Source organism: Canis lupus, chromosome 6 (genome assembly GCF_011100685.1).
Source record: "Canis lupus familiaris isolate Mischka breed German Shepherd chromosome 6, alternate assembly UU_Cfam_GSD_1.0, whole genome shotgun sequence".
NCBI lineage: Eukaryota > Metazoa > Chordata > Mammalia > Carnivora > Canidae > Canis > Canis lupus.
This window is the reverse complement of record NC_049227.1, coordinates 16,557,750-16,583,540: the sequence shown is the minus strand read 5'-3', so window position 1 is coordinate 16,583,540 and position 25,791 is coordinate 16,557,750. Positions and strand designations below refer to the sequence as shown.

Sequence of the window (25,791 nt, the reverse complement as noted above, 5' to 3'; positions counted from 1 at the left end):
AAAAACCTAGTGACTCCCTGGCACCGAGGGCGCACAGGCCGGTGAGCTCTGAGGAGACATCCGCCAGTGCAGGGAGCCCCCGAGGAGCCCTAGCTCTGGCTTGCGGGTGGAGGGGGGTGGTGGTGGGAGGGATGCCCAGCAACTCTGCCTGGAAATCTGGGGCCCGCGCAGGGAGCAGAGAGCGCGGCGGCGCGCACGGGGCGGCGGGAGCGGGAGGCGGGGTGGCGCCCCGCCCGTCGGACCACCCAGCGCGAGGGTCCCTCCTCCTCGGTCCGCCGCCGGTCAGCGGGTCACTGAGAGCCCCGCTTGCTTCCCTCGGCCGCTTTACCGGTGGCTGGGGCCTCCCCCGCGCTGGGATTGGATGCGAGACAACTGGGTGGGTGCGGGCGGGGGACCCCAGAAACCCAGGCTCCCAGCTCGGGCGTAGAGCAGCCCGCAGTGCAGACGCTGCCGGCCCGAGCCTGGGAGGACTTCAGCACAGACCTGGCGGGCTGGCGGGCGGCGCGGAGGAGGTGGCAGCGACGCGGAGGCCCCCCGCAGGCACCCGGTGCGCCAAGATGTTTGACAGCTCGCAGTATCCCTACAATTGCTTCAACTACGACGCCGACGACTACCCAGCCGGCAGCTCCGACGAGGAGAAGCGGCTCACCCGGCCCGCGTACAGGTGCCCGCGGGGTCGGTGGTAGGAGCCTGGGGGCCTGCGAGGATCCTGCTCCAGGAGCCTCCCGGAGGAGGGTGGGCTTTCTTCTCCGGAGCGGGGGGCGGTGGGTACCCTGGGAAGGGACCCGTTCCTCCTTTCTCCGCATGTCTCTCCACCCCCTTGAGGAGACTCCCAAGTGTGAAGATGTGCTCCTTGGGTCTGGGCAGAAGCGGGGAGCGGGGACCTCCGGGGTGCACCTCCCACACCCCCCGGAGCCCTGGGGGCGAGGGAGCGCGCTTCTGGAGGGCCGGCCTCTGGGCAGGGAAGGGCTGCCCGGAGGGGACTCCAGACCCCCAAGTCGTGAGTGGTCCCCTCCACCGCCCCGTGTGGCCCGACGCGCCCCTATTTGCAGCTACATCGCGCTGATCGCCATGGCCATTCAGCAGAGCCCCTCGGGCAGGGTGACGCTGTCCGGCATCTACGACTTCATCATGCGCAAGTTCCCCTACTACCGAGCCAACCAGCGCGCGTGGCAAAACTCCATCCGCCACAACCTGTCCCTCAATAGCTGCTTCGTCAAGGTGAGCTCCCCACTGCCATCCCGCTCCCCGAAGGGCCCGCGACCGTCCCAAGCTTGGGGGCTCCTGGGCCAAATCAGCCCCATAGGGGGCGGGGCCAGATCTTGCAGCAGCAGCTGTTGGAAAGTTCATTTTTAGCAAATGGGGTGCCTCCAGTTTGCTCCCTGAGCAACGCCACCCACCGCAAGGACAGGGACCTATCCAGGGCCTGCCCCGGAGCCCTCGGAGAGCGCGCAGACCGGGAGGGGTGGGCGGGAGCGCCCAGAAAGCCAGCCCCTCGCGGAGCCCCTCCCTGCGCACAGGTGCCTCGGACCGAGGGCCACGAGAAAGGCAAGGGCAACTACTGGACGTTCGCAGGCGGCTGCGAGTCGCTGCTGGACCTCTTCGAGAACGGCAACTACCGGCGGCGCAGGCGGCGCAGGGGCCCCAAGCGGGAAGGGGCCGGGGAGGCGCGCGCGGGGGGCAACGAGGGGCCTCCGGGGTCGCAGGAGCCAGCCCCCCGCCCCCGCCAGCCCCCGGCCCCCGCCAGCCCAGCCGCTCCGGGGAAGGAGGAGCCCAGGGGCATCAAGTTCAGCATTGACTACATCCTGTCCTCCCCAGACCCGTTTCCTGGGCTCAAGTGTCCCCTGGGCCTGCAGGACGGCAGGAACCCCCGGCTGGAGGCCCAGCAAATGAACCTCCACGTTTGGACAATATGAGACGGGGCTGGCACCCGGGCAGCCCCGGGTCTTCCCAGGTGATTTCAGCCCCACTTCCAGCCAGAGGCAAGGTTTTGCCACAGACTAACTTGCACAGCCTCTTGCTCCAAGCTGAAGACCCCCCGGGGGCCGGAGAGACAGGAACTCCAGTCTTCTGGCTTCCTCCTTCAGAAAAGTTCCCTTGCAAGAAGACTCACGGGGTCCTGCTCGCCTGAAGCGTTTGCTCCAGAGCTCCTGAAGAGTCCTACTCTGAGGAGTACGAAGACAGGTTCAGGGCCACCTCCATCTGAGGATTTGCTGCTTAGACAGCCACAGCCTGGAAGGTGCCCACGCACTGGGCATACAGTTAGCCGGGCGGGTGGGCTTCTTCCCTGGAGCTGAAAGTGATGCTAATAAAATGCAAACAGTGAAGTCAGATACTAGTTGATCCCATGAATGTCGCCCCAAGGTTTTTGACCGTGGCCCTGGTGCAGATGATGTGATCAGAAGTGTAAGTGCATCTCATGCTGTGGACAGAATAGTTCGTAATTGCATAAGAAATCTCGTGCGCTCTTCTATCCAGGAGAGAAGGCAGAAAGAAGGGAAGAGCGGGGGGGGGGGGGGGGGGGATTCAAATTTGGGCCAACATGGGGCAAAGCACACTTTTCTTGCTTCTTCTGAGCAGGCAGTAAGCTTCTATTTGGGCACGTTCCACCCAGCTGGTTTTCTGAGGAAGCAGACACTCCATAGCAGGCGGTTGATAGATCCCTGCTACGCTGTGAGGTGTACGATTAGGGAGTGCACAATTACAAGCATTGGAGGTGGGTTCACTCCATTTGAAATGTAAATGATTTAATTACTGTGTGGAGACGGGTGTTTTAAAAAACACAATTATGCACAGTGAAACTATTTGACCAACCTTATCATTTTTCACCAGCCCATTTTTGCAGAGTTAATTGCTTTCCATGACTTAATTTGAACATTAGTATGGATTACACCTAATCTGATCCACTAGGTGACAATGATTGGCTAATTGTGTAAACAACAAAAACACACCCAAGGAAGCTGACTGTCTCGACTGGGAATTACATGGTTGTGCTTTATCAGACTCTGAAAAACCCCGGGCCGGTAAAGGCAGGCAGGAGACCAGGACAGAAAGAGCCATCTCAGAGACCCACTTAGACTGGCTTGCTTCTGATTCAGACACCCTGATGTTTCATCAAACTACAGCACTGTTACTCATCCGCCTCGGGTTGATGTGACTGTTTTGAGAAAGGGGAGAAGGCTGTCACAAATGTTGTGAAGTGCCTCGTCCCCGAGTCCAGAGATGAGCCCTGGTGGTGATGTGCCCACTGCCTGTCTGTCAGCACTCTCTTGGTCCATCCAGGTCCCGCCAGCGGGGCAGCCTGTTGGCCTCATGGAAGGAGGGGAGCCCTGCCTCCCTCAAGCAGCCCTCCCGAAAGCAGGACTAAGCCTGCAATACAGAGGAAGGACATGTCTCCTTCGAAAATGCCAGCTACCAGAACTCTTTGCTGGGAAAGCATTCAACATTGGTGGGCCCTCGCTGCCCACAAGACCTGGTGCTGAGCCCGGGACAGGGGTTGTCTCCACGGCTGGCACACCAGCCCTGATGGCTGGTTGCATGATTTCTCATTCCCATTTTATAGATGGGGGACCCGCATGCAGGTGAACCCAGGCCCCAGACCCAAGCATGTGGCTTTGGGGCTGGGCTGCTCACACTTCCTCCAGGCTGTGGCTCGTGCAGGCTCAGAGTGGTCGTGTACACGGATGTGTGTATGTGCATCGTAGGTGTGATGTCTGTCTGCATTCCTATTATTTATATCCCTTTGCCAGTTGTCCTAAAAGCATTGTTTTAAATGATAGTAGATATGACATAGGTGATGCAATGCAGGTGGTACTTATTATACATAAGTAGATGGCATACAAAGTATCTGAAGATATATTTTTCTGCTACCGGTCAAGCAAATAAAATTTGCATTTTATCTTTCGGGTTTTAGCCGTGTCCCAATGTTTTGTTCTGGTGAGCAAAGCCAGTGGGACGGAACATTCCTCTGTCCTAAATAGAACAATTTTGGAAGCCCCGGCCTTGGAGGGGGAGAGGAGGTCTGGTGACCTGACATGTTGTTAGCAGGTCCTCCCATTGCACACGGGCCGGGGCAGGTGCTCACTGGCTGCCAGCGAGCAAAGGGGAGGCGCCAGGCAGGCAAGGTCTGTGCACTATGAGGTAGAACATTTGTTTTGCAAAGGATATCAATCATGTTTTTAAAAGCGAAGGGACATTTTCAATTTGCCAGTGTGTGATATCCCGCGACTCCGGCAGGTCTTCCAGTCTTTCAAGTGAGTGGCATTTAATACCAAACAACATCGCAGGGGTGAGGGCCGGCTCTGACCTATTCAAATACCGCCACCACACAGACCACCCGGCGCACGTATAATTAAATACTTTATGCCTCTCTTGCAAATCCGCTGATTGATCACCGATATGTACATTACCACCACATTACCCCCGAGCAGATGTCTGCCACACAGTTACGGATCACCGGGTTTCCATTAACAAAGTTGGGAGGCGCTGCTGTGCAGGGGTTCAGGGGAGCTGTATGCAAACCACCATGGTGCGGCGCCGAGTTCCGGGCTCGGTGGCATCCAGGCCGAGCTCTTCCTCACCGACTCCAGGGAGGATGTCTGTCCTCACAGCAGCCGGCCGGGCCGGGGCCCTCCACCGCAGCCAGAGACAAAAGGCGACCACATCTGGATGGACGCGAGAGAGCACCCGGGTGGGAGCACGAGCAGGTCCGTGGGTACAAAATGGTCTCGGACGGTGCTCTTCCCCATGCCCGCCTTGAAGTCCAGCATCGCTGCGTCTCCCCAGAGAGGCCTCCTTCGCTGACAGTGCCCTCCATACCAAGCCATCCTTTGGAACCTTGGTCTGCCCCTCCTTTCTCTTCAGATTCCTTCCTTCCCTGATTGAGTGGCTCCCGGTCTGTGTGCTCATTCAATGAACATCTGTGAGCCCCATGCTAGGTGCTGGGGTGCAATTATGGACCAGCCTGTATCCCCACAGTGTGCATGGAGCCCTCACACAGCCAGGAGGCCGGGAAGTAAGCCTGCGCCCAGGGAACTGAGAGACAAGTCAGGGTACAGCAGTTAGCTCAGACAGGGTGGCTGGGCAGGGCCCTCCAGGGGGCCACGTTCAAGCTGAAGCCCTAAAGATGGCCAGGCGGAAAGGGCATTCCAGGTGGAGAGTAGTAAGCCGAGCCCCTGAGGTAGGACGGAGTGGCCGTGGGGGCTTGCAGAAGGCCAGTGTGGCTGGAAGGATGCACAGGTAGGGGGAATGCTCTCCCAGCCTCCAAGTCCAAGACAAACACCCATGTCTTTAGCCTTTGAAGTTTGAAGTCCATCTTCTGCATTTGCCTCCGTTTGTCACTCTTCTTTCTGATACATAGACCTGCTGACGGACAATCACTTGCCAAGTTCTGGGCACTTGCGTCGGTTAATGTGGCCTCCGTACAGTTCACTTACTAGAGCAGACACAAGAGACATATCTCCTGCTCTGGTCCTCAAGCCTCTCTTCCTGACCTGTCCCATCCTGTACTCATGAAACGAAGACACAGGTCCTGGCTGGGTGGGTGATCCAATGAGGATAGTGTACAGAGGGGGGGACAGGTCTTCTAGAGTTCCCGTTGGCACCAGCTCTCCTTGGCATCTTCTAGGCCTCAATCAGCTGCCCCAGAATGACCTTGGGGGTCTTCAGACCCATGGTCCTAGGAGCAGCGTCAAGCTGGGAGCCTTGCAGGTGCATGTCCTCGCATAGGCCATCTGCCCTCCTGAGCCCTGGGTTCTTCATGTGTAGCATGGGGGGCTTAGCTGAGACGGACCGTGTCTCTCATCTCATGTCCCCCCCACCCCCACCCGTCCCGATCCTCTGCTCCGCCCACACCCAGTGACAGAGGCAGGGAGGGACTGGGCCATGACCGGCCCCATGGAAACCAGCTCCCCCAAGCCGGGCAAGTCCTCTGGGCGCCTCCCTTCCTGGAAGCAGCCCCCAGGGCTCCTGCTCCTTCCCTGGGACCTCACGTCTGCCCCGGCCACTGCCAGCTCCCTGCCTCCCTGCAGGCAGGCAGGGATGGGGCCACCTGGAGCCTCCAGAGTGGGAGGGGTGGCCCCGGGGGGCTCTCCTTCTCCCACATGGGTGGCTTCCTCAGTAAATCTACTCTGGCCTCCCACTCCAGGGTTGGCACCATCCCCCTCTCTGCCTCACCCCTCCACGGTGAAGTGAGGCCCATGGTGCTGAGCTGGGTACAGGGCCAGAGAGGAGCCTCCTGCTCCTGCCACCCCAGGGTCTGGGCTCCCTCTGAAATTCCTTTGGTTCCAACACCCCAGGATAGACCCTCGGCTGTGTGGGTGCAGCTCCAGCAAAGGCGAGATTATCTAGTTGCTGAGGACCCTGGGACCTTCTGCAGAAACATTCCAAGAAATCAAACAGGCCTGTTTCTCACCAAAAGTATAAAACTAAAAATAAGCATTGCAGGGCCTGCAATGGGTGGGGATCTGCCTTGGGAAAGGGCCCGCACCCCAGATGCCCAGCCATCTTTACCACCCCTCCTGGTCACACCTCGCCCTTCTGTGGTGGGTTATTCAGAGTTTCCCATCCTGGCCTCCAAGCTGGCTCTGTTGAAACTTCTGTCCTGGACACGTGAGCAGATTTGGAGCAGATCTAAGAAGTCCAATCCAGGACAGATAGAAGTCCAGCCATGGCCTAAGCAGACTTGGGGCCTCTTAGGGGAGTCCACCTGTGTATCTTAGTTGTGAATGCAGAACAAGGAGACTGCCCACCACAGCAAGTGGGGGAAGGACCCATGGGGGTGGAGATGCGTGGGCCTGTGGGCCTGGCCTTGCAGGGGAAATAGGGGATGGGCACTCTCAGCTCTCATTCCTGGTGCCCAGGGTCAGGGGCTGCCCTAGAACCTGGACTGGGTGAGGGGACCCTGATAGTGGAGGGAGACCACTTACCCGAGGCAGGGGAGGCTGACACTAAGGGGCCTCCCGTCGGAAGTGAGACCAGTGCTTTACATGAAGACCATGGACTCAGTCGGGCCGGTGTCCGAGGGGACAGCTCTCCTGGACAGCACTGGGATGGAGAGGGTGCTCATCTGAGGAAGTGCGGCTGAAGGCAATGCCAAGGAGGAAAGTCCTCAAGGGTTTGGTGACCAGGCCGAGGCTCTACGACAACCACTTGCAGAGGGTGTCTGCCCAGGGTATGCGTGAGGACGGGAAAGGACCTCTGGGTGTGAGACCCTGGTGGGGAGGGCGGGGGCGCTTTAGCTCCCAGTCAGGCAGGCAGCCGCACACTCCTGCAGGGAAGTACCCAGTCATATTGCACGCCCAGGAGTTCCTCTGAGGAGACAGGGCAAAAGGGCATCCCATCCTTCACAGGAAGCTATGCTCACCCCACAGACCACAGCCTGGCAGGCAGGGGTCCAGCCCAGATGGCCACCCAGGTAACAGAGGTGGCAGGGTGCCAGGTCCTGTTCTGAGGATGCTCAGGCCATATTAAGTGCCTCACCATTTCATGGGTGAGGCAGAGAGAGGCGTGCAGTGGGGTTTGAGCACAGGGGTCTGACCACACATGTCAGCAGTTTGTCTTAGAGGGCCCCAAGGTCCCTGGCCAGGCAGCAGTGTGACAGCCAAAGGTGACTTTGGGAGATGAGAGAGGGCAGGGCCAGGGTCCAGGGTCCCCACCCTCCCTGGGTACTGGCCCCCCACCTACCTCTTCTGGATGCCCCTCCAGCTCCATGCCCTAGAGAGGAGGATAATGTAGTGACAGCCAAGAAGAAGGGGGATCATGCCCCTCCCAGAGCACCTGCTGCCCACTACGCAGCTTAGAGCAGGGACGGGGCAGGTGTACAGCTCCATTTCACAGGGGAGAACACTGAGGTTCAGAGAGCCCTCGTGGGAGCATCTGGGAGCAGAGGCAGGCCCGCGGTCCATCCTCTACTAGCCAGATGCCCGGGATGCCAGGCTGAGGGCAGAATAACACCTTCTAGGCTGGAGCTTACATGGAATCAGACTCCAGGACCTACGCCCCCACCATCCCTGAGCTACAGCCACCGTTCAACAGTGGGACTGTTGAGCTGGGAACCCAGATTCGGGACTGCGAGCTGGGCGTGGACCCATGCCTTCTACAGGAGGGGGTGCGGGAACCGCCACCCCCTTCTCCACGGGGATGAGCCCGTTGTGTGGCCCCGGCGGCAAATACTCCAGGAGGATTCCAGGAAGGCCACACGCCTTATCACCTGTTATCACCTGTAACTTGATTTTGCATTCGGCCAAGTTAGCAATCCATAAACATTTGCAAAATTAATGTTTTCATCCCATTAAAAATACCAAGCGCATCTTAGCAGGTGGGCTTCACCCATGCGCTTGCCGTTCTAGAGAAACTGGCTCCTGGAACGGAAGGCGCTGCTTGTCAGGCCACGCCGCGATCGACTGCAAATTAACAGCCCCGTGTGCTCTTGTGAGGCCGCGTTTCTCCAGCTTTAGGCCACTTCAGACCTGGTCCACATGCATGTGAGCTCGCTCAACCAAGACAACAGAATTAGATTTATAATGAAGCACAGTCACGCAGCCACGCAGCTTCTGAAGAAAAGGAAATTGAGTGGGAACATTTGAACTGATTTAACTTCACTCTGCAACGTGTTGGTATGCACACCGCGGGGAGGCTGCTGCCCTTCCCGCTAACCCCTGCTCCTTCCGTCCAGGTCCCCGTCCTCACGTGGCCTGTCAGGTGCTCCGACAGCCATCGCACAGCCCCACACTCACCGCGCACACACCCTGGGCCCCAGGTCCTCGCAAGCCCAGGACTCCCTCACCTCGGTGGCCTAGCCTCACCCTCCAGACTTGCTCAGCTTCTAGGTTTGAGAGACACCATGGTATTTGTACCTGAGTTTGCAGCCAGAGGAAGAGAGTTGGACCAGGTCTCTGTCAAATGATTCACGGGAACTATCCAGTTGTAGAGAGTGAGCATATCACACCCATTCCCGACATTCGTTGTGTCACCGCCTCCATCCCTCGGAGTGTGTCTGTGGTGGGTGAGCCGCTGGCCCCAGGTGTGGGAGCCTCGTGCAGTGCTCAGCCAACGTGGATGAACTTAGAGCCGGGGCCCCCTGATGGCTCCTTATTACAGGCCACAGATGCAATTGGCCACCAGCGGTTGGAACGCTGGAGGACAGGGTACAGGGAGCTCTGCTCCCCAGCAAGAAAGTGGGGCGCCGGGTGGCTCGTTGGGGCCACGCAAAGTCTGCCTGCCTGGCAGGCAGCAGAGCCAGAGCCCATCTCCACACACAGGAAAGGAAATACAGGTGCATTTGGGGTGACAGTGCAGCCCATGGTCTCCCTCAATGTCACAGGTACAGGCTGAGGGCACCTGCGTGGCAGGGATTCTGGGCATCCATGCAAAGCCACTTTTGTCTCCACCAGCCAGGCAGGTACAGTAAGACAAGAGCCAGAACCACTCAGACCTGGACCAGTTCTATTGATGGGAAATTCTGGTGCCGGGTGAGGGTGGTGACCCACAGGGGGCCTGGCCTCCCCTGTATTGTCCATACCTGAGAGCAATTTAGTAATGCAGACGTGCCCTGAGGCCAAGAGAAGGAAGAGGATCTTTCTTTGGTGGCCTCTGACAGCCTCATCTTATCATCCTGGGAGGTGTGGGCAGAGCTCACCCTGATCTGACAAAGGGGGACCCTGAGGCTCAGAGGGAGACCACGGCTTGCAGCCATCATCGCCACGTGTAAACTGGTCCCTCAGATTCCCACCCAGCCATCATGCACGCCCACCTTCACGCACGCACACACTCACGTGCGCTTGCACACGCACACGGCATGTGAAATGCACACTCTCGTGTCATTCACCCACAGGCTTGGGGAGGAGATGGGCGTCTCCCTGGGCGCTGCTGGCCAGATCTACTTGCCGCGGTCACGCCTGCATGCCCTGGCACGTGTAGCTCCCTCTCCTACGATGCCTTTTCCATCTTCACAGCCTCATAAAAACCTATTTGGCTTTCAAGTCATGGTGCAAAATTCCCTCCTCTGTCCAGGCCCCTGGCGCTCACGGGCAGAACAGAGCTATTTGGGCACAAGCTCAGATGGTAGCGATAGGACAGCCAGCCTCTAACGGGGACCTGCATCTTCTCTTGTGACACAGAGGAGAAAGTGGAGCCTCGGAGGGATGTGCCAGGGCCGTGTGGCTCAGGGCGGGTCAGGGGGGCTCTCAAGGTCCCTGGCATCGCCCACCCCAGAGGGGCAAGGACATGATGGAGCAGAGGGGGCAGGAGCTCTCCGGGCTCCTGGGGTCACCCCACCCCCTGGAGTCATCTGACTTCCTGGCAATCCTGCATTTGGCAGGCGCCTTGGTAAGTGCATCTCGGACATGTCCTTGTCTCCGGAGGAGTCTTGGGCCTACAGAGCAGGATGTTCCAGACACGAAGACGAGCAGGCCACATGTGTGTGCAGTTTCTGAAAAGCTGGGAGCAATTTTTCCCTACTGTTTTCTGTTTAGATTAACTGACTTGGCCGGATGTTGTCCAGGAAACTGACTAGTGTGTCTCACATCAGCCCAGAGAGGGGGGCAGGCAAACCTCCAGCTCCCTCGTCACAAAGGGTTGACATTGCCCCCCTGGAGGCGGTGGCCTGGGCTGGCGTGGGGGGCCGAGCCAGACCTGGCCTGAGGAGCCCAGCATCCCGAGGTGGACATATCTACCTCACATGTGGGCTGGGCCTGGCTGGGTTGCTGGGGATGCCTGCTCCCCATCTGCAGCTGCTCCCATCAGGGCCAGCACTCAGGGCCCCCATGGTCCAGTGCTAGAGCAGAGGGACCCTCCCAGGCACTCTCCACGGCACTTGAAGCAAAAACGATGGGGCGAGCAATTGGTCTTCATTCTACAGATGAGGAACCAAGGTCGAGAGAAGGGATGGGCCTCCGAGGCTCCATGTCCCCCACCAGCAGCCCTCCGAGGGCCTCACATCGCAGTCCATGGGACGAGGGGTGGCTGGATGTGTCTGTAGGCCTCAACAGTGCTTCTGGGCTGTCCCAGGTTGGCTCCTTCTGGGTCTGCCTCTCTGGCTCCCATTCTTCCTGTCTCTGGAGCTTTGCCCCCAATACCTGGACTTCACCCAAAGGAGCAGACCAAGGGGCACGGGACCTTCCCCGAGCAGAGTGTCACTGGTGGGGAGGGTGGGAGGGAGTCAACGCTGGGGTAACCAGCCCCTCGCCCAGAGGAACCCCCACCTGCAACCGAAGAGTGTCCTGCCTGGAGGATCACCCCTGAGAATCAACGTCCTCACCATGTTCCCGTTGGGACAGACCCTCCCATCTATGGCCACCTGGCACACCCCTCATCCTTGAACGATCCAGATCTCCCCAGTCAGATGACTCCTTCCCTTTGGTCACAGACATTGGTGCAGGGAGGGTCACATGACCCTGAATCAACTGAATAAACCCCAGCCCCAGGGCCTCCGCTGAAACAGTGGGAAAAGAACAGTTTCTGGCTGGTGCAATGTGAATCTGGGGCTGTATGTGGACATCTTGCCATTGCCTAAGAAAAGCCTGTTGGAGGAGAATAAATAGAACAGCCAGAAGCAGAGCCAAAAGGTGGGGAGAGACAGATTCTTGACAACATAACTCCTAGATCCAGCCATACCTGAAGTCATTACTTTCCAGTTATCTATGCCAATAATATTCTATTATTGGGCTCAAAGTAGTTTGGCTTGTAATTCTTAACACTCCCAACTGAAGGGACTTTTTTTTATACAAAAGTGTTTTGGTACTTGCTCCACAATGGAGAATAAATGCTTTCACCCAAGAAATATACCCCTAATGGTGGAATTATAACCAGTGAGACAGACATAGCAGCTTAAAGACCTTCATGCTCAAGCACAATGTGGAAACCTGGTCTACAGGTCATTGAGTCTGAATCCCCTAGGAAAGAAATGCAAATTCTCCGACAAGTTCTGAATTGATACAACTGAGGAGGGCTCTGGAATCTGCATTCTCATAAACTTTCTGATGCATAAGAGTTTGGGAGCTGTGGTCCTGGTCTCTGTTGCTGGAACAGTTGCAAGAGGGCATACCTTCTGGTAATCAAGACCCCTGTGCTGCCCGTCTGCCTGCTCAGTGCTGGAGGCTTGGTCTCAGGCTCACAGCACTGGGGAGGGGTGCAAACAACTCTGCAACATCTCTGTCCCAGAGAGGGCAGGACACAAGCCTGCAGCGGAGGCCAGGACCATTCTGACCCTGGCAGCCAGCTGGGAGGTGCAGGGCAGGGATGGGGGTGCCCAGAGGAATGGCCACACCAGCCACCAGTGAGGCTCAGAGCTGGCATAGAAAGGGCATGCTGGGCAGGCACAGCAGTGGGGGGCACTGGGCACTGCGTCTCCTGCATCCCCACACAGGGGCAGCTGTCCAACCATCAGGGCTGGGTGTGGAGACCCTCGGCTCAGCCTCCTGCCCCTCCAGCCCCATCTCAGTTGAGGCAGTGCCAACTGTCCAGTGGTCTTGAAGCTGCACTCACTGCCACCCTCCCCACCCCCTGCCAGTCTCCCTGGAGTCACCTCTGAGGCATGCGCTGCACCGATTCTGGCTCAGGCCACATGTGCAGGACCAGCGGCAGACCCCCAGCCTGGCAGGTGTGATGCCCAGCCCTGTCTGTCCTGGTGCTCTGGACCTCTGGCAGCAGAAGGGGCTTCTCCTTCCATCAGTTCACCCATGTGACATTCCCCACGTGAGTGTGAACATGCAGTGTGCAGAGGGCCCATGTGTGCATTTCTACCAGTTTATGCCTGTGAGCTCCGTGTGAAGTGGGTACTTGCAAGTGTGCACTGTGCGTGTGTATGCATGTGTAACCATGCAGGTTTTGCTGGTGTCTGTGTGCATGTGCACACGAGTGTGCAGAGTGTGAGTTCTTGGTTGTGTCGGTGAGGGCGTGACACCATGCACTTAGAGCCACACTCTAAGGGACAGGTGGCTGTGGGAGGGTGGGGCAGGCACGCGTGGGGGTCTCTGGGACCTCACACCCCCTCACTCCCAGCTGCACAGTCACACGGGTCATATGGGTCTGTCACCAATCTCACATATGGGTCTGTCACCAATCTTAGCAGCCTCTCCAATCCTTTCTGTGCCAAGACATGAGTGTGTGGTGGCACCTGTGAGGGCCCAGTCTCGTGGGAATGTCCCCTCCCAGGGCAGGTGGCGGCTGGGGACGCGCCCAAGGTCTCGGCCGTGAGCCCGTCTCACAGAGCCGCTCAGCGCTGAGAAGCGCTCCCAGAGCCGCCACCACGCAGCCCAGCCGAGGCGAGCAATCAGTGCACCGCGCCGCTGCATGTAAAGGTTAGTACATAAATCAAGGGAAATGTCAAATGCCTTTTTACACTGATTGAGATGTAATTTGGGGCGGGGCCAGGCCGGTCACTCGCGCTCAGGGAACCGGGAAGAAATCATGTCCATAATCACCTCGAGATTGATGGCCGCTCGCCCTGGTCGGAAGCCTCTGCGGCCTTCCAGGACGGAGGGAGTGTGGCTAGTGTGGGTCCTGTGTCTGTGGTGCTGACCAGAGCCCAGGACATGTCACAGACATGGGCCGGGCCCTGAGGACTTTCCCAAGACAAGGCACAACCTGGCATCATCCCTGAGGAGCCGGGGACACAAGGCCCAGCCCAGGCCTCTGACTGCCCAGATCGGGCCCAGGATCCGAGCCGCCGTGAGGGGTGGGGGGCTCCAGCCTCACAGGTGTGATGAGCTGCAGGTGCACCTTTTATAGAATATTGTCTTCAAGTGAGGTGATGATGTGTGTGCATTAAATGTATCATCAAATGGAAGCATTAAAAATACTCTTAAAGATCACAGCCCAGTTTGACCAGTTGTTCCATTAAAAGAACTAATTCCTCGTGTTTTCACATCCTGTGATGCAGTAAATAAAAGAGGCGCTCCCCCATCCGCAACCCCCCCCCCCACCCATGCTGCCTGGAGAGAGTCTCCAGGCCCTGCTCCTGGACCTGGAACAGCTTCCCAGGCTGAGCCTGGGCCCCAACTTTCTGCCGTCCGCTAAGGAACCAAAGGTCACCTTCCCTTTGCAGCCCAGTGGCCTCTTGTGTTGCTCTGAGACTCAGTGCTCAGGCTGCTTCTCTGAAGAAGCCTTCCTGGCTGCCCCCACCCCCATCCAGGCTGGGCTGCAAGATTCCCAAGGGCTCCCACCACCTGCCCCGTGTTCCTGACTTTCCTCCTGTGGGGATCATGGCACCTCCTGGAGCAGCCCTGGTGTCCCCAGAATGGGTTCCACTAGCCCCTTCATTCCTCTTGGAAAGGAGCCTGCCTGCCCACAGGGCCCCAGGGTTCGAGGACGAACCTCGAATGCTGTCTGTCCCCGCATCCCCACCATGGCCCCTGAACCTGTTAATCATATAACGTGCAAGCGTGACTTTAGATTTCAGACTCACCTCGTGGCCTCACCCAAAATAACAATGACAGTAGCAGTGGCCTGCTCCCCACGGTGCTGCCCGTGGGCTACACTCTGTAACAGGCACTTTGCCTGTATTCACTCATTTAATTGTCCCAACAACCCTATGTGGTTGGTGCCACATCTCCCCATGTTACAAATGAGCAATCCAAAGCACAGAGAGGTTGAGTCACTTGCCCAAGGTCACACAGCCTGCAAATTGGCGAGGCAAGCAATGAGACACAGGCGTTCCAGCTCCAGAGTCCTTGCCTTTATGCTTCCTTCCCAAAGAGTGGCAGATTGAAATTTTACAAAAGGGCCAGGACCTTATGGTAAGCCTCGGCTTGAGGTGGAAACATAGCTCGGTTAGCACACTACTAGGACGGAGGTCCATGCCGGCGGAAGGGCGGTGGTACTGGACAGAGACGCACGCAGAGCAGCACCGACACGCCAACCAGGGGCAAAGTGAGTGTCGGCAGCAAAGCAGCGCTCACAGCGTTGCATGGAGAATCCCTGCAAGGGGACAGCTCTGAGGGGGTGGGAGGCACAGGCTCCCAGATTGCAGCAAGGTGGGGAAGTAGCCACAGACGACAGCAAGCCCAAAATCTATTATAAGGGCACCCGGGGGGCTCCGTGGATGAAGCGTCTGCCTTCGGCTCAGGTCATGATCTTAGGGTCCTGGGATCGAGTCCCACGTCTGGCTCACTGCTCAGCGGGAAGTCTGCTTCTCCCTCTCCCTTTGCCCCTCCTCCCCATTCATGCTCTCTCTCTCTCTCTCTCTCTCTCTCTTTCTCTCTCAAATAAGTAACATCTTTTAAAATTTTTTTAATTTAAAAAATTTAAAAATAAAAGAAGAATCTATTTGCAATTGCCAGAGTAGCCGTAATGAAGAATAGTGAAGGAATATAACCAACAAGTTAACAGAAAGACAAAGTTAATTAAGCATTTGATTCACTCAAAAGAAATCAAGAAAGTGAGGAAAAGCAGGAACGAATGGCAGACGGGCAATTGAGAATCGGGCAGTGAGATCGTAGACATAAATCACGGTAAATGCCAACGGAGCAAGAGAGGGTTGCGGACCGACGCGCGCTCAGCTCACGACAAGGATGCAGGGGGGCAAGGGCAGAAGCGGGGCTAAGCCCTGACTGCACGGGGTGCAGGACGTGGGTGTCACTATAGGAAGGTCATGCTGGGTGGGCATGGAAACGACATTTCCGGAGGTGCAGAGGGCCGCTCAGAGTGACAGACCAGCACGCGGCCAAACCCCGGGAGGGAAAGCACACAAATCCACATGTTGAGCTGAGACTGGAAGCCGTCACTTTCGACAGCTGAGGCGGTGCAGACGGAGCCTGAGAATCGCCGGCTGCCTTTCAGGCGGGCTCCCCGCGCCACCGTGACCAGGACAGGGGCGCCGGCCACCGGGGTGGGTGACCAAGCCAGGAGAGCAACTAACAGGCACACGACTAGGAACAGAAGGGACAGACCACACGGCGGCTTACGTAGAACACCCAAAGGAGCCTGCAGACAATTGCGTTTGAGCAGTTGTTTTTGCACAGACCAGCAGCAATGTCCTGTACAACTGTGTTGCACACGCAGGAGCCTCTAACGGAGACAGAGAATTCTGTGTTGGGAACACAGACATTCTCAAGAGAAGCTGGGAAGGACCCGCGTAAGGGGAGAGAGCACGTCCCCTGCTCAGGATGGGAAGACCCAATACTGAAAACTAATCTACAGATTCAACCCATGCCCATAGAAACATTCGCAGGCTGTTCTTTTTGTTGTTTTGTAAAGTGACAATTCTAAAATTAACATGGAAGGAAATGCAGTGTCCAGAAAACCCAGAGCCATCTCCGATGAGAACAAAGCTGATGGAGCACCTGGGTGGCTCAGTTGGTTGAGCGTCTGCCTTCGGCCCAGGGCGTGACCCTGGGTCCCGGGATCGAGTCCACATTGGGCTTCCCGTAGGGAGCCTGCTTCTCCCTCTGCCTGTGTCTCTGCCTTTTTCTGTGTCTCTTGTGAATAAATACATTTTTTAAATCTTTAAAAAAAAAAAAAAAAAGCTGAGGACCAGCGCTGGTGACCCCGGGAACTACAGGGCAGTCCCTGTGAGCACTAGCGGGTGGGGGCGGCATAGCGGGAGCTCAGACGAGGCTGACCCCACACACGAGGAGCTCTCACACACGAAAAGAGCAGGGCAGCCAATATCAGAGGGAAGTGGCTGCCCAGCGAGCCCGGGCGGAGAGGCTGCGGTTCAGGAACATGTAGGTGAACATCTTCCCTCCCTCCCGTGCGTGTCCTCGTGTCCTCGTGGAGCAGCCCTTGGAGGTGGGAGGTGGCCTCACTCAGCCAGCTGCGTAGGGCGGCCTCGCCTGGGGCTGCGCAGTCCTGCTACCCACGGGGCTCTCGATGCAAACGCTCTTTACTCTGGCTGTTTCCTGATTTGCTCAGGATCCTGGTGGAGGAGAGAGAGTTTCTTATTGAGGGCCCCTAAGAAAGCTCACCACGCCCTCATCCCCGTTTCCTTCGGAGATCACCACCTTTCCCCTCTGGCTTGGCTGGGTGATGCCATGGGCTACGGGGAGCCCAGCCCCTGGGATCCCCTAGTTTGTCATTTTCCCATCTCCCGGAAGCAGCTTGCCACACATTATGCTGGATCTGTCCCTCCCACACTCGAGAGTGGGTCCAGCGAGGGGAAGGTACTGGGGAGCTGGCGATGTGTGGGATTAAGGCGTGCCCTACAGTCTGAGCAGAGGCCGGCATCCAGGGGGCAGAAGGCAGAACAGCAAGGAAGAACACCTCAGTTCCCACCTTCCCTCGGCTCGGCCAACAGCTGCTTGCAGAAGTTGTGTTTCCACCCGCGTGGCCTCTCAACTACGGCAGACACGCCCCGCCCTTAAGTGCTGAGTGCTCCTTAGGCAGCGGCAGGGACTTTGCCTGGGCTCCGGGTCACCCCTGCATCCCCGCCACTTGGGGCTCACGGCACCACGTGACTAGCTTCTGGCTGAAAGGCCAGGACAGAGCTGTGAGTGCATCTTCCAGATCAGATCTTTAAACCGGAGGAAGGAACATGCTCTCTCCCCCAACCCCATTCCACTGCCCACTGGCTCCACGAAGCAGCCAGACAGACGTCCAGCTACAGGACGGGGGTCTGAGGACGCACAGCCAGTCCTGGAGCACCACCTGGGCTTCTGTAACAGGCACTTGCCTCCAGGGTAGGGGTGCCGCCCCCACCCGCTGGTGCTCACAGGGACTGCCCCGTAGTTCCCAGGGTCACCAGTGTTGGTGACCAGTGTTGGTCCACCAGTGTTGGTCCTCAGCTTTTTTCTTTAAAAAAAAAAATTTTTTTTAATGTATTTATTCACAAGAGACACAGAAAGAGGCAGAAACACAGGCAGAGGGAGAAGCAACCTCCATGTGGAGAGCCCGATGTGGGACTCGATCCCAGGTCTCCAGGATCACACCTTGGGCCGAAGGCAGATGCTCAACCACTGAGCCACCCAGGTGCTCCATCAGCTTTGTTCAACTGCTACACCCCAATTTCTCTGGCATAAACCCTTCCCGACGCACATCGGGGAGGACTGCTCCCACGGGAGGATGGACAGTCGTCCCCAGGCCTGGAGCACAGGCTTCTAAGCAGCCCCACACCCACCCCTCCAAATCTTATAAGTTGATCAAGAGACCTGAACTGGGCTCGGTCACCTACATGGCACAGCTGTGACCACCACCACATCCGTGTCAAGGCCACGTCCTCGGGGCAGCTCCGGGAGCCAGGGTAGTGAGCGAACCTGCATTCCCAGGAAGGAGGGGGCAAGAAGCCTGGAGTGCCCGCCCGGATCCAGCTCACAGGCCTACTGGCAGTCACATCGATTTGACTGCGTTCCCAGGACACTTCAGGTTCCTCTCGGCACCGTGCAGAACGCAGGCAGTGGGACGAGCTGAGGAAGGGAAATGTTGCTGTTTCTGTCCCCGCCGAGCACCCGGGGCCTCTCAGTATGGCAGGATGGGGCGGGAGGTGCGGGTGCAACCACAACACAGAGTCATCATGGACCCAGAGTCACACTGCCGAGGACAGAACCCAAGCCTGGGAGCAGAGGGAGCACATCAGATGGTGGCGGGGGATCCATGAACTTGAGCAGAGAGGGGACACAGCCTCCCTCCATGCTTCCTTCCTCGGCAGCCGAGTGCAGCCCTGTGGGGTGGACTGCCCTCTTTCATGCTCTGTGTTCCCTCTGGTGCGCCGGGGCTGGTGACACCTCCAGGATGGGCTTGGCAGAGTCCAGATACAACATTAATGCTCCCAGGACGCCTGGGTGGCTCAGTGGTTGAGAGTCTGCCTTTGGCTCAGAGCATGATCTGAGGATCCAGAATCGAGTCCCGCATCGGGCTCCCTGTGAGGAGCCTGCTTCTCGCTCTGCCTGTGTCTCTGCCTCTCTCTGTGTGTCTCTCATGAATAAAATAAATTTAAAAACAAAACATTAATGATCACAACTGGGAGGTAATGCCCATTGTGTGCACTGCACAAAGGCAAGGATCCTGGCTAACACCTGACAACACACAGGACAGCTTCCCCTCCAAGGCACTATCTGACTCCAAATGTTGATAAGGCCGAGGATGGGACCCTGATGCAGGCTGCACGGCGCTGTTTGACCTTTATGTATTAGGCCTCTGATCCTCAACATGGGCTTGAGACTGAACTAGAAGTAGAGACATTACCCGACAGTGTTGAACTTGAAGGCGCATGAGACCTTATAAGGCTACTGAGTATAGTTACACAGGTTGTGCACTGCACAAACAGGAAGTTGCACTCATGTTGTACACATTATACACTTATACGCTCGTCTATTTATTATGATGGTTTTCTGGGAGGTGACAGTAAATACCTACTTCTAACAACATCAACATGTGCTAAAATCTTCCAGGAGATGTAAGTAAAGTGCCTTAGAGAAGAGATTCCTTCTCCTAATCACACATAGGAGCCACATAGGCTCATGACCCTGAGACTCTGGGTTAGCCCGTTAGGGAGAAGATGAGTGCATTTTACTCTGTACTAGGAATAATTGGATTATGTGAGCTGAGAGCACAAAACGGTTGCCTGGAAGTTTAGATTCCTTCGTTAATGTTGGAAAGCACAAGATAGGCTCCATATGCAGACTTGGATCAATCTCCTTGCACTTGCAAGATTGCCTGCGTATGTGATTCCTGACTCCATAGTAGATGTAAAAACAGGGTCTCCGGGTACCTCTATGGCTAGGGGCATGTGGCCGAGGCTTCCGCTTCTCTGGGACACTGGCTCAATAGCCAGATTGGATCTGTACGTGGCCGATGTGAGTGGATAACGGGCACAGGGGAGGCTGTGTTCTGGGGAGCATAGGGCAAGGAGCCCAGCTCTTTGGGACAGATGCAACTGAACCTCTTCTGGGTTACCCTGTGCCACGTTCTTCGCCAAAGACGGGGCCGCCCTCCCCTGGAAGACCTCACGAATGTATCTGTATTTGTGTTGACACAAGGCCATGGGCGTGGGCTGACCAGTGTTAGGAGTGGACCAGGGATGTCAGGCAGCTGGTGGTCAACTACGCTGTCCCTCGCATCAAAGAATCCTCCTTCTCAAACGCCAGCGTGCTCCATGGAGAGACCCTGCCCCAAAGCCGTTGGGCCTCACCCGAGAAGCCCCGCAGCACGCTGGGCTCAGCTTCCGTCAGTGCACCTGCGGAGCTGGGGCCCAATGTTCACTGACAAGGGTGTTCTCTGCTGAAACTGAGCCAGAGGAGGTGTCCTGTTTGCAGCTAAGTATCAGGACTGATCCACGTTCCACCTTTCATCTCACTCAGGAGCGCCTGGATAGTTTCCAGATGTTGGCCGTCTTCTCCACTGACAGTCCATTCCTGCATCTCAGACTTTCCTCTTGGGGTCGCTTCTCTCCTTCCTGACTTATACCTTCCAGTTCTTTCTGTCAAGGGTACTTCCTCAGTCTGCAGATGTCTTCTTCCCTCTCTCCTCCATCCTTCCTCCTTTGTGTCCTCCCTCCCTCCTCCCTCCTCCCCCTTCCCCCTTCTCCCTTCTCTCTCTTCCCTTCCTCCTTCCACCCTTCCCCCTCCCTCCTCCCTTCCCCCTCCTCCTCCCCTCTCCTTACCTCCTCCCTCCTCCCTCCCCTGTTCCTATTTCAAGAAGAGGGCATTCCATCTTTCATTGCTCAATGTGATAACAGCCATGGGTTTTGTAAACAAATTCTTTATCAGGTCAAAGAAATTCACTTCTATCCCTAGTTTGCCAAGAGTTTGTATTGGGAATGGATGTTAGATTTTGCCAAGTTCTTCCCCCGCACTTACTGAGATAATGACGCGGCTGCTCTTTGCTGCTTTGTTAATATGGTCAACTACATTGATTGATTTGCAAACATTATATCACCCCTGCATTCCCGGGATAAGCTCATTGGCCATGATCTATTTTTCTTTTCATACATGTCGGAACCAATTTTATAGAATTTTATTTAGACTTTTTATCTCTGTCTATGAGGGATATTGGTCTGTAGTTTTCCTCTCATGACTTTGGATCACAGCCTGGGGGCTCCTCAAAAAGGCAGGCATAGACTTACCCTGTGACCCAGCAATTCCACTTCTAGGTATGTGCCCCAAAATATAGAAACAGGGACTGAGCAGACACCTTTACACACACACACACACACACACACACACACACACACACGGCAGCATTGCTCGCAAGAGTCAAAAAGTGCAAATAACCCACATGCCTGCTGGCGAGTGAACGGATGAACAAAATGTGGCATACCCATGCAGTGAAATATTATTCAGCCATAAAAAGTAATGCACCTGCTACCACACGGATGAGTCTGGAGAACATGGCAAGTGAAAGAAGCCCATCCCCCTAGGTCCTGTGTTGTAGGATTCCGCTCGCATGCAGTTCCTCAGCAAACATGTACAGACAGCACATCCATAGTTGCCAAGGCAAGGAGGGAGGAGGGAGTTGGGAGTGACTGCTCATGGCAGAGGGGTTTCTCTTCGAAGTGATGAAAATGTTCTGAAATTAGACATGCTGCTCAGCGGTGTGAATATACTAAAAACCACTGAATGGTACTAGTTAAAATAGTGAATTTTGTGCTACATGGATTATACCTCAGTTTTTTAAGTCACACACACAAGCCTAATGTCGGTGAAAGCCCTGCTCAACCCCTCACCACCATAGAAACTGGGAGCACGTCGCTCTCCAAGCTTTCTCTTCCTTATGCTTGAAATGGGGGCAATAACCCTGACTCACAGGTGGTTGTGCCAATCAAGTCAGATAAGGCATGGAACGCCCTGGACTATTGTGCTAAATAATGAGATAATGCATGCAATGTCACCATTTACAAAACGTCACCTGGCCCTGTTCCCACCACACCTGTGGGTGATTTGGGCCTGACACCTGGGAATCAGCCTTCACCCATAGCACCTCCTCCGGCTCTACCCTCAGCCTTGTCCCCCTGAGCCTTGAAGGCAGCACGTGTCCCCAACTGCTTCCTGCTGGCTCCAGCCAGAGAGGGACTTCTGGATCACATCATGCCCACCCCTTTCCCTGCCACCCCCTGGGTCCCCACCAGGCTTCTCACGCACCTAGAATAAGTCCATGTCTTTGCCACGCCCCACAGGGCCTGGGGATTTGCTTCCCTTCACCCCACTTTATCCTCCATGCTCCCTGCCTTTCCCGCATTCACTGGGCTCCAGCGATGGCCTCCCAGTTGCTCCTGCCCCAGGGCCTTGGGACCACTGTCTCCTGGCCTGGAATGGTCTCCACTCCTTGTCCTCACATCTGTCCAAGTCAGCAGCGCACCACTCACTGACCTCTCCCTTGGATTGCTCTGCAACTGTGCTTCCCGCTACAGGACACAATGATATGTCATACTCTGGGGTCATGGTGCGTTAACTCTATTACAGAGTTTGGCATTTGTCTCCTTCTTTATTCGCTTTCCACTCTAGAAAAGAGGCTCCATCTACAAACCAGAGCTTTGTTTGGAGGTCTCTTAGGCCCTAGAACAGTGACTGGTATGCAGCAGGACCTGAACATCCTCACGAGAGAAGCACTACCACAGCCTCAGTTTCCCTAGCGGTAAAGTGAGGAGAGCAGCTCATGAATGCACTACAGGTAGCACCACACCACAGGGAGCAACTGTACTCGTCGGGGACCCAAGCTGAGTCCAGAAGAGTGGACAGCTTCCCTTTCATCCCCACCCTACGCCCATCACTGCGGCCTAGAAGCTCCTCTGCGGGGTTGGCCTTCCAGGAACGCAGGGCACCTGCAGGTCCCACAGGTGAGAGCCAGAGGGTGCACGTCCGCACCGCGACACCAGGTGGCAGCAGAGCGACAGCGATGGGCCGGGCCGCGGAGCCTGGAGTTGGCAGCGGCCGGAGCAAGCGCACACGGTGGCGATCTGGCCCCGCCCCGCGGCCCAGGCCCCGCCCCGCCCCGCCCCCTCCGCGCCCAGGCCCCGCCCCCTCCCCACCCCGACTGGAAGGACTCAGGTTTGGGGTGCAGTCTTCCAGGGGGTCGTCCTGAAAAGGAACGTGTGCCGTGGGTGATGGAGCTGGGGGTGGGGCGGCGGGACGGCTCTGCCTGTGGAGCCGACTTCACTGCCAGGCCTTTCTAAGCCTCTGAGTTCATGGAATCATTTCCACCACCCACCCACCCCCCAGCCCCCCCAACCCCCCCTCCCCCCAACCCTCCCCCCCAACCTTCCCCCCCCGCCCCTCCCCCCCCCCCAGGAGACACGGACAGGGAAATGCCAGATGTCTCCTTGGAACATGTGCGGCCCAGAGAAACCAAGTGGAGGGTGGGCTGAGTCATCCTGGCCACGCCGGGGCCCTGCTGTGATCTGGCCCCTAACCAACAGCCCCGGGGACACACCATTGGTACCTTCCCACCTTCCCACACCTGCTCAGCTCCAGCATCACCTGAGACAGGTGAGCACTGATCCCAGGTCCAGGTGGGTTCTGACCCTCAGCCCAGGTGGGCTCTGACCCCAGGCTCAGGTGAGCTCTGTACCCTGGCCCAGGTGGGCTCTGACCCTAGGCCAAGGTGGGCTCTCTGATCCCAGGCCCAGGTGGGCTCTGACCTGGGGCTTAGATGAGCTCTGCCCCCCAGCCCAGTGAGCTTTCTGACCCTCAGCCCAGGTGGGCTTCCTGGCCCAGCTAAGCTCTTCCCCACTTCCTGTGATCTGGTGGGGTGCATCCAGAGGACAGCTGTCCAATGGGACTCACAGTGGGACCCACCTGAGAGGCAGGCACAGAAGTTGGACCCAAGTATCCAGGTCCTGTTTGGCGGTATGTTCCCTTTCTCCCGTCCATCCCCAAATACTCTTTTAGGGTCTCTGAGCAAACTTAAAGGCTAGTCTCTGGATTTACTCCTCATCAGGCTAACAAAGGGTCTTGCTCTTAGCTGTGGCCAGGAGGGACCCCTGAACTGTCACCCTTGAGGGGGACTCTAGGGAGGTCTGTCAAACTGCTACCTTCAGGCACCCTCCTGAGGGAGTCATGGAATTTGGAAATCCACATGCTGATTCTAACCTGTCCCCCTAGTGTTTTGTACTAAAATAAACACAGATGTCCTCTGGCATAGAATTCAGATTTTCCATTAAATTCTATTTTAAAAGCAGGAATGTTGAAGAAATTCTGAATCTGGGTAGGGCTGATCCAGGTCAAGGGCCTACTTTGAGTATCCTCTGGTTTTAAAGGTATGTCCATAGAAATGTCCAAGAACATCCATGGAAAGCCAGCATCAGCCACTAACACCCTAGTAAGAGTGAGAGTGAATTCCCTGAGTGAGAGTCTGGAGGTGCAGCAGCACCTGTATGAGCAGGATACCCACCGCTGCAGGGGGCAGGGGGGCAGGGCTATCACACAGCAACCCTGGGTGCTGGGGAGGCCCCGTGGGAGAGGCGCTCAGCGGGGAGAGGCAGGGCAGCCCGTCCTCCGGCTTAGCCTCTCCATCTTCCCTGGAGCCCTGCCCACCCCAGACCCCTGGACCACACCTCGGATGACCAGATCCAAGTCCAAATCATGACTGTCACACAAGTATAAAATGTATCAAAGATTTTATTGATCTCATTAATCAATGAGGAAACCAGTAGCTTGTTAGAACTAGCTGGCGGGAGAATTCAAAACGCCACATTAAGTAGATTAGGAAGGCAGGTCTCCCCGCAGGGCAGCGATCGATCACATTCGCCAAACAAAACTCACTTCATTTGTAGGACTGTCCATCAGTGTTCTGCAGAACAGCTCACCTGAAAGATGGGGAGCGCCCGGCAGGGTGTGCTAGATGGGGCCCCTGCAGAGCCTCTGGGGGGGGTGCTCCTGCTGGGACCACTCACTTGCTCCCTCCTTTCAGACGCAGCAGGTCTGAGAGCCCAGCCGTGGGCTCCCCGGAGCCAGGCTCCCCACCGGGCTGGCCCCACAGCCTCCAGGACCGGAGCCTGGGCTATCTGGATGCTCAGTGCCCCCTCCCTGGGAGCAGCTGCCTTCCTGGACTTGCAGGACAGGCCTGAGTTCAAATCCTGCTGCCATCTGCTGGCTTGTGATCTTGAAAGCTGCCTGTTGTGTGCAAGGTCTCCGCGTCTACAAGGAGGAATTGCGGGAGTGCTGGGTCCAGGAGAGGCACACAGCTGAGGGTCAGTTGGGTTGGGGGGAGTGTCAGCTTCAGGCCCCTCCCCCCTTAAGCCCCTACCACCCGCTGCCTCTGGGGCTTCATGCCCGGCTCCCTGCCAGAGCGTGCTACTCCTCCCCAGACGAGCCAGGAGACACTGGCCTGCACAGATCTCTGTCTGTCCTGCCCCCAAGGCATTTGACTAGAAATAAAACCCAGATGCCTTGCTGCAGCTGCAGGCTTTGCTCCATCTGGCCCTGCAGTTCTCCACCTCCACTCAGCATCCTGCCTCCCTCCCCACCCCCAATACCCACAGCCCGGACGCTTGGGTCCTAGCTGCCCACAGCCCCTCTTCCCTGCAGGGTGAGATTCACTGATGTCCATCACATCTTCCTCTCTCCTGGCCACAGTCAGGGCAGTTCCCTATGGGGACCACTGACACAAACACATTTTCTTTCCCCGGGGAGGGTGCTATTTGGATGTGAAGTCTGGAACTGGAGCAGCCACTTTGTGCCCATGAGAGAGAACTGGATTTGGAAGAAGGCCAACTATGCTGAAGACAGGCAGAGATGGAAAGAAATTGAGGCCTTGACTGCATCTTTGAGCCACTGGACCAAACGGACCCGGGAACCTGCCCTGCCTCAGGAGCTTCAGCACAGTCAGCCAGTGGCCCTCCCTAGGTTAAGGCACTTAGGTCTGGCGCTTCCTTTCTTGCAGCCTTGTGCTTCCTAAGGCACTTCCTTCCCCTCGCCTGCAGCT

General features: G+C 56.8%; 1 protein-coding gene and 1 long non-coding RNA gene across 2 annotated transcripts; both read left to right on the top strand.

Moving 5' to 3' along the window:
• Positions 1-350: 350 nt before the first annotated feature.
• Positions 351-2,327, top strand: FOXL3 (forkhead box L3). Its single transcript, XM_038538863.1, has 3 exons — positions 351-664; positions 1,053-1,221; positions 1,521-2,327. The coding sequence occupies exons 1-3, from the start codon at positions 558-560 to the stop codon at positions 1,914-1,916; spliced, it is 672 nt and encodes a 223-aa protein (XP_038394791.1). The 5' UTR covers positions 351-557; the 3' UTR covers positions 1,917-2,327.
• A 10,847-nt stretch (positions 2,328-13,174) lies between these two features.
• Positions 13,175-24,289, top strand: LOC119872327. Its single transcript, XR_005360346.1, has 3 exons — positions 13,175-13,298; positions 22,374-22,705; positions 23,157-24,289. It is a non-coding gene; the product is annotated as an uncharacterized LOC119872327 (long non-coding RNA).
• Positions 24,290-25,791: the final 1,502 nt, after the last annotated feature.

What these genes read in the sequence shown, in the direction of transcription:
- FOXL3 (XM_038538863.1), top strand. Translation starts at nt 558, where the DNA reads ATGTTTGACAGCTCGCAGTATCCCTACAATTGCTTCAACTACGACGCC. An exon ending in CTCACCCGGCCCGCGTACAG is followed by an intron (nt 665 to 1,052) that starts GTGCCCGCGGGG and finishes CCCTATTTGCAG; the next exon opens with CTACATCGCGCTGATCGCCA. An exon ending in TCAATAGCTGCTTCGTCAAG is followed by an intron (nt 1,222 to 1,520) that starts GTGAGCTCCCCA and finishes CCCTGCGCACAG; the next exon opens with GTGCCTCGGACCGAGGGCCA.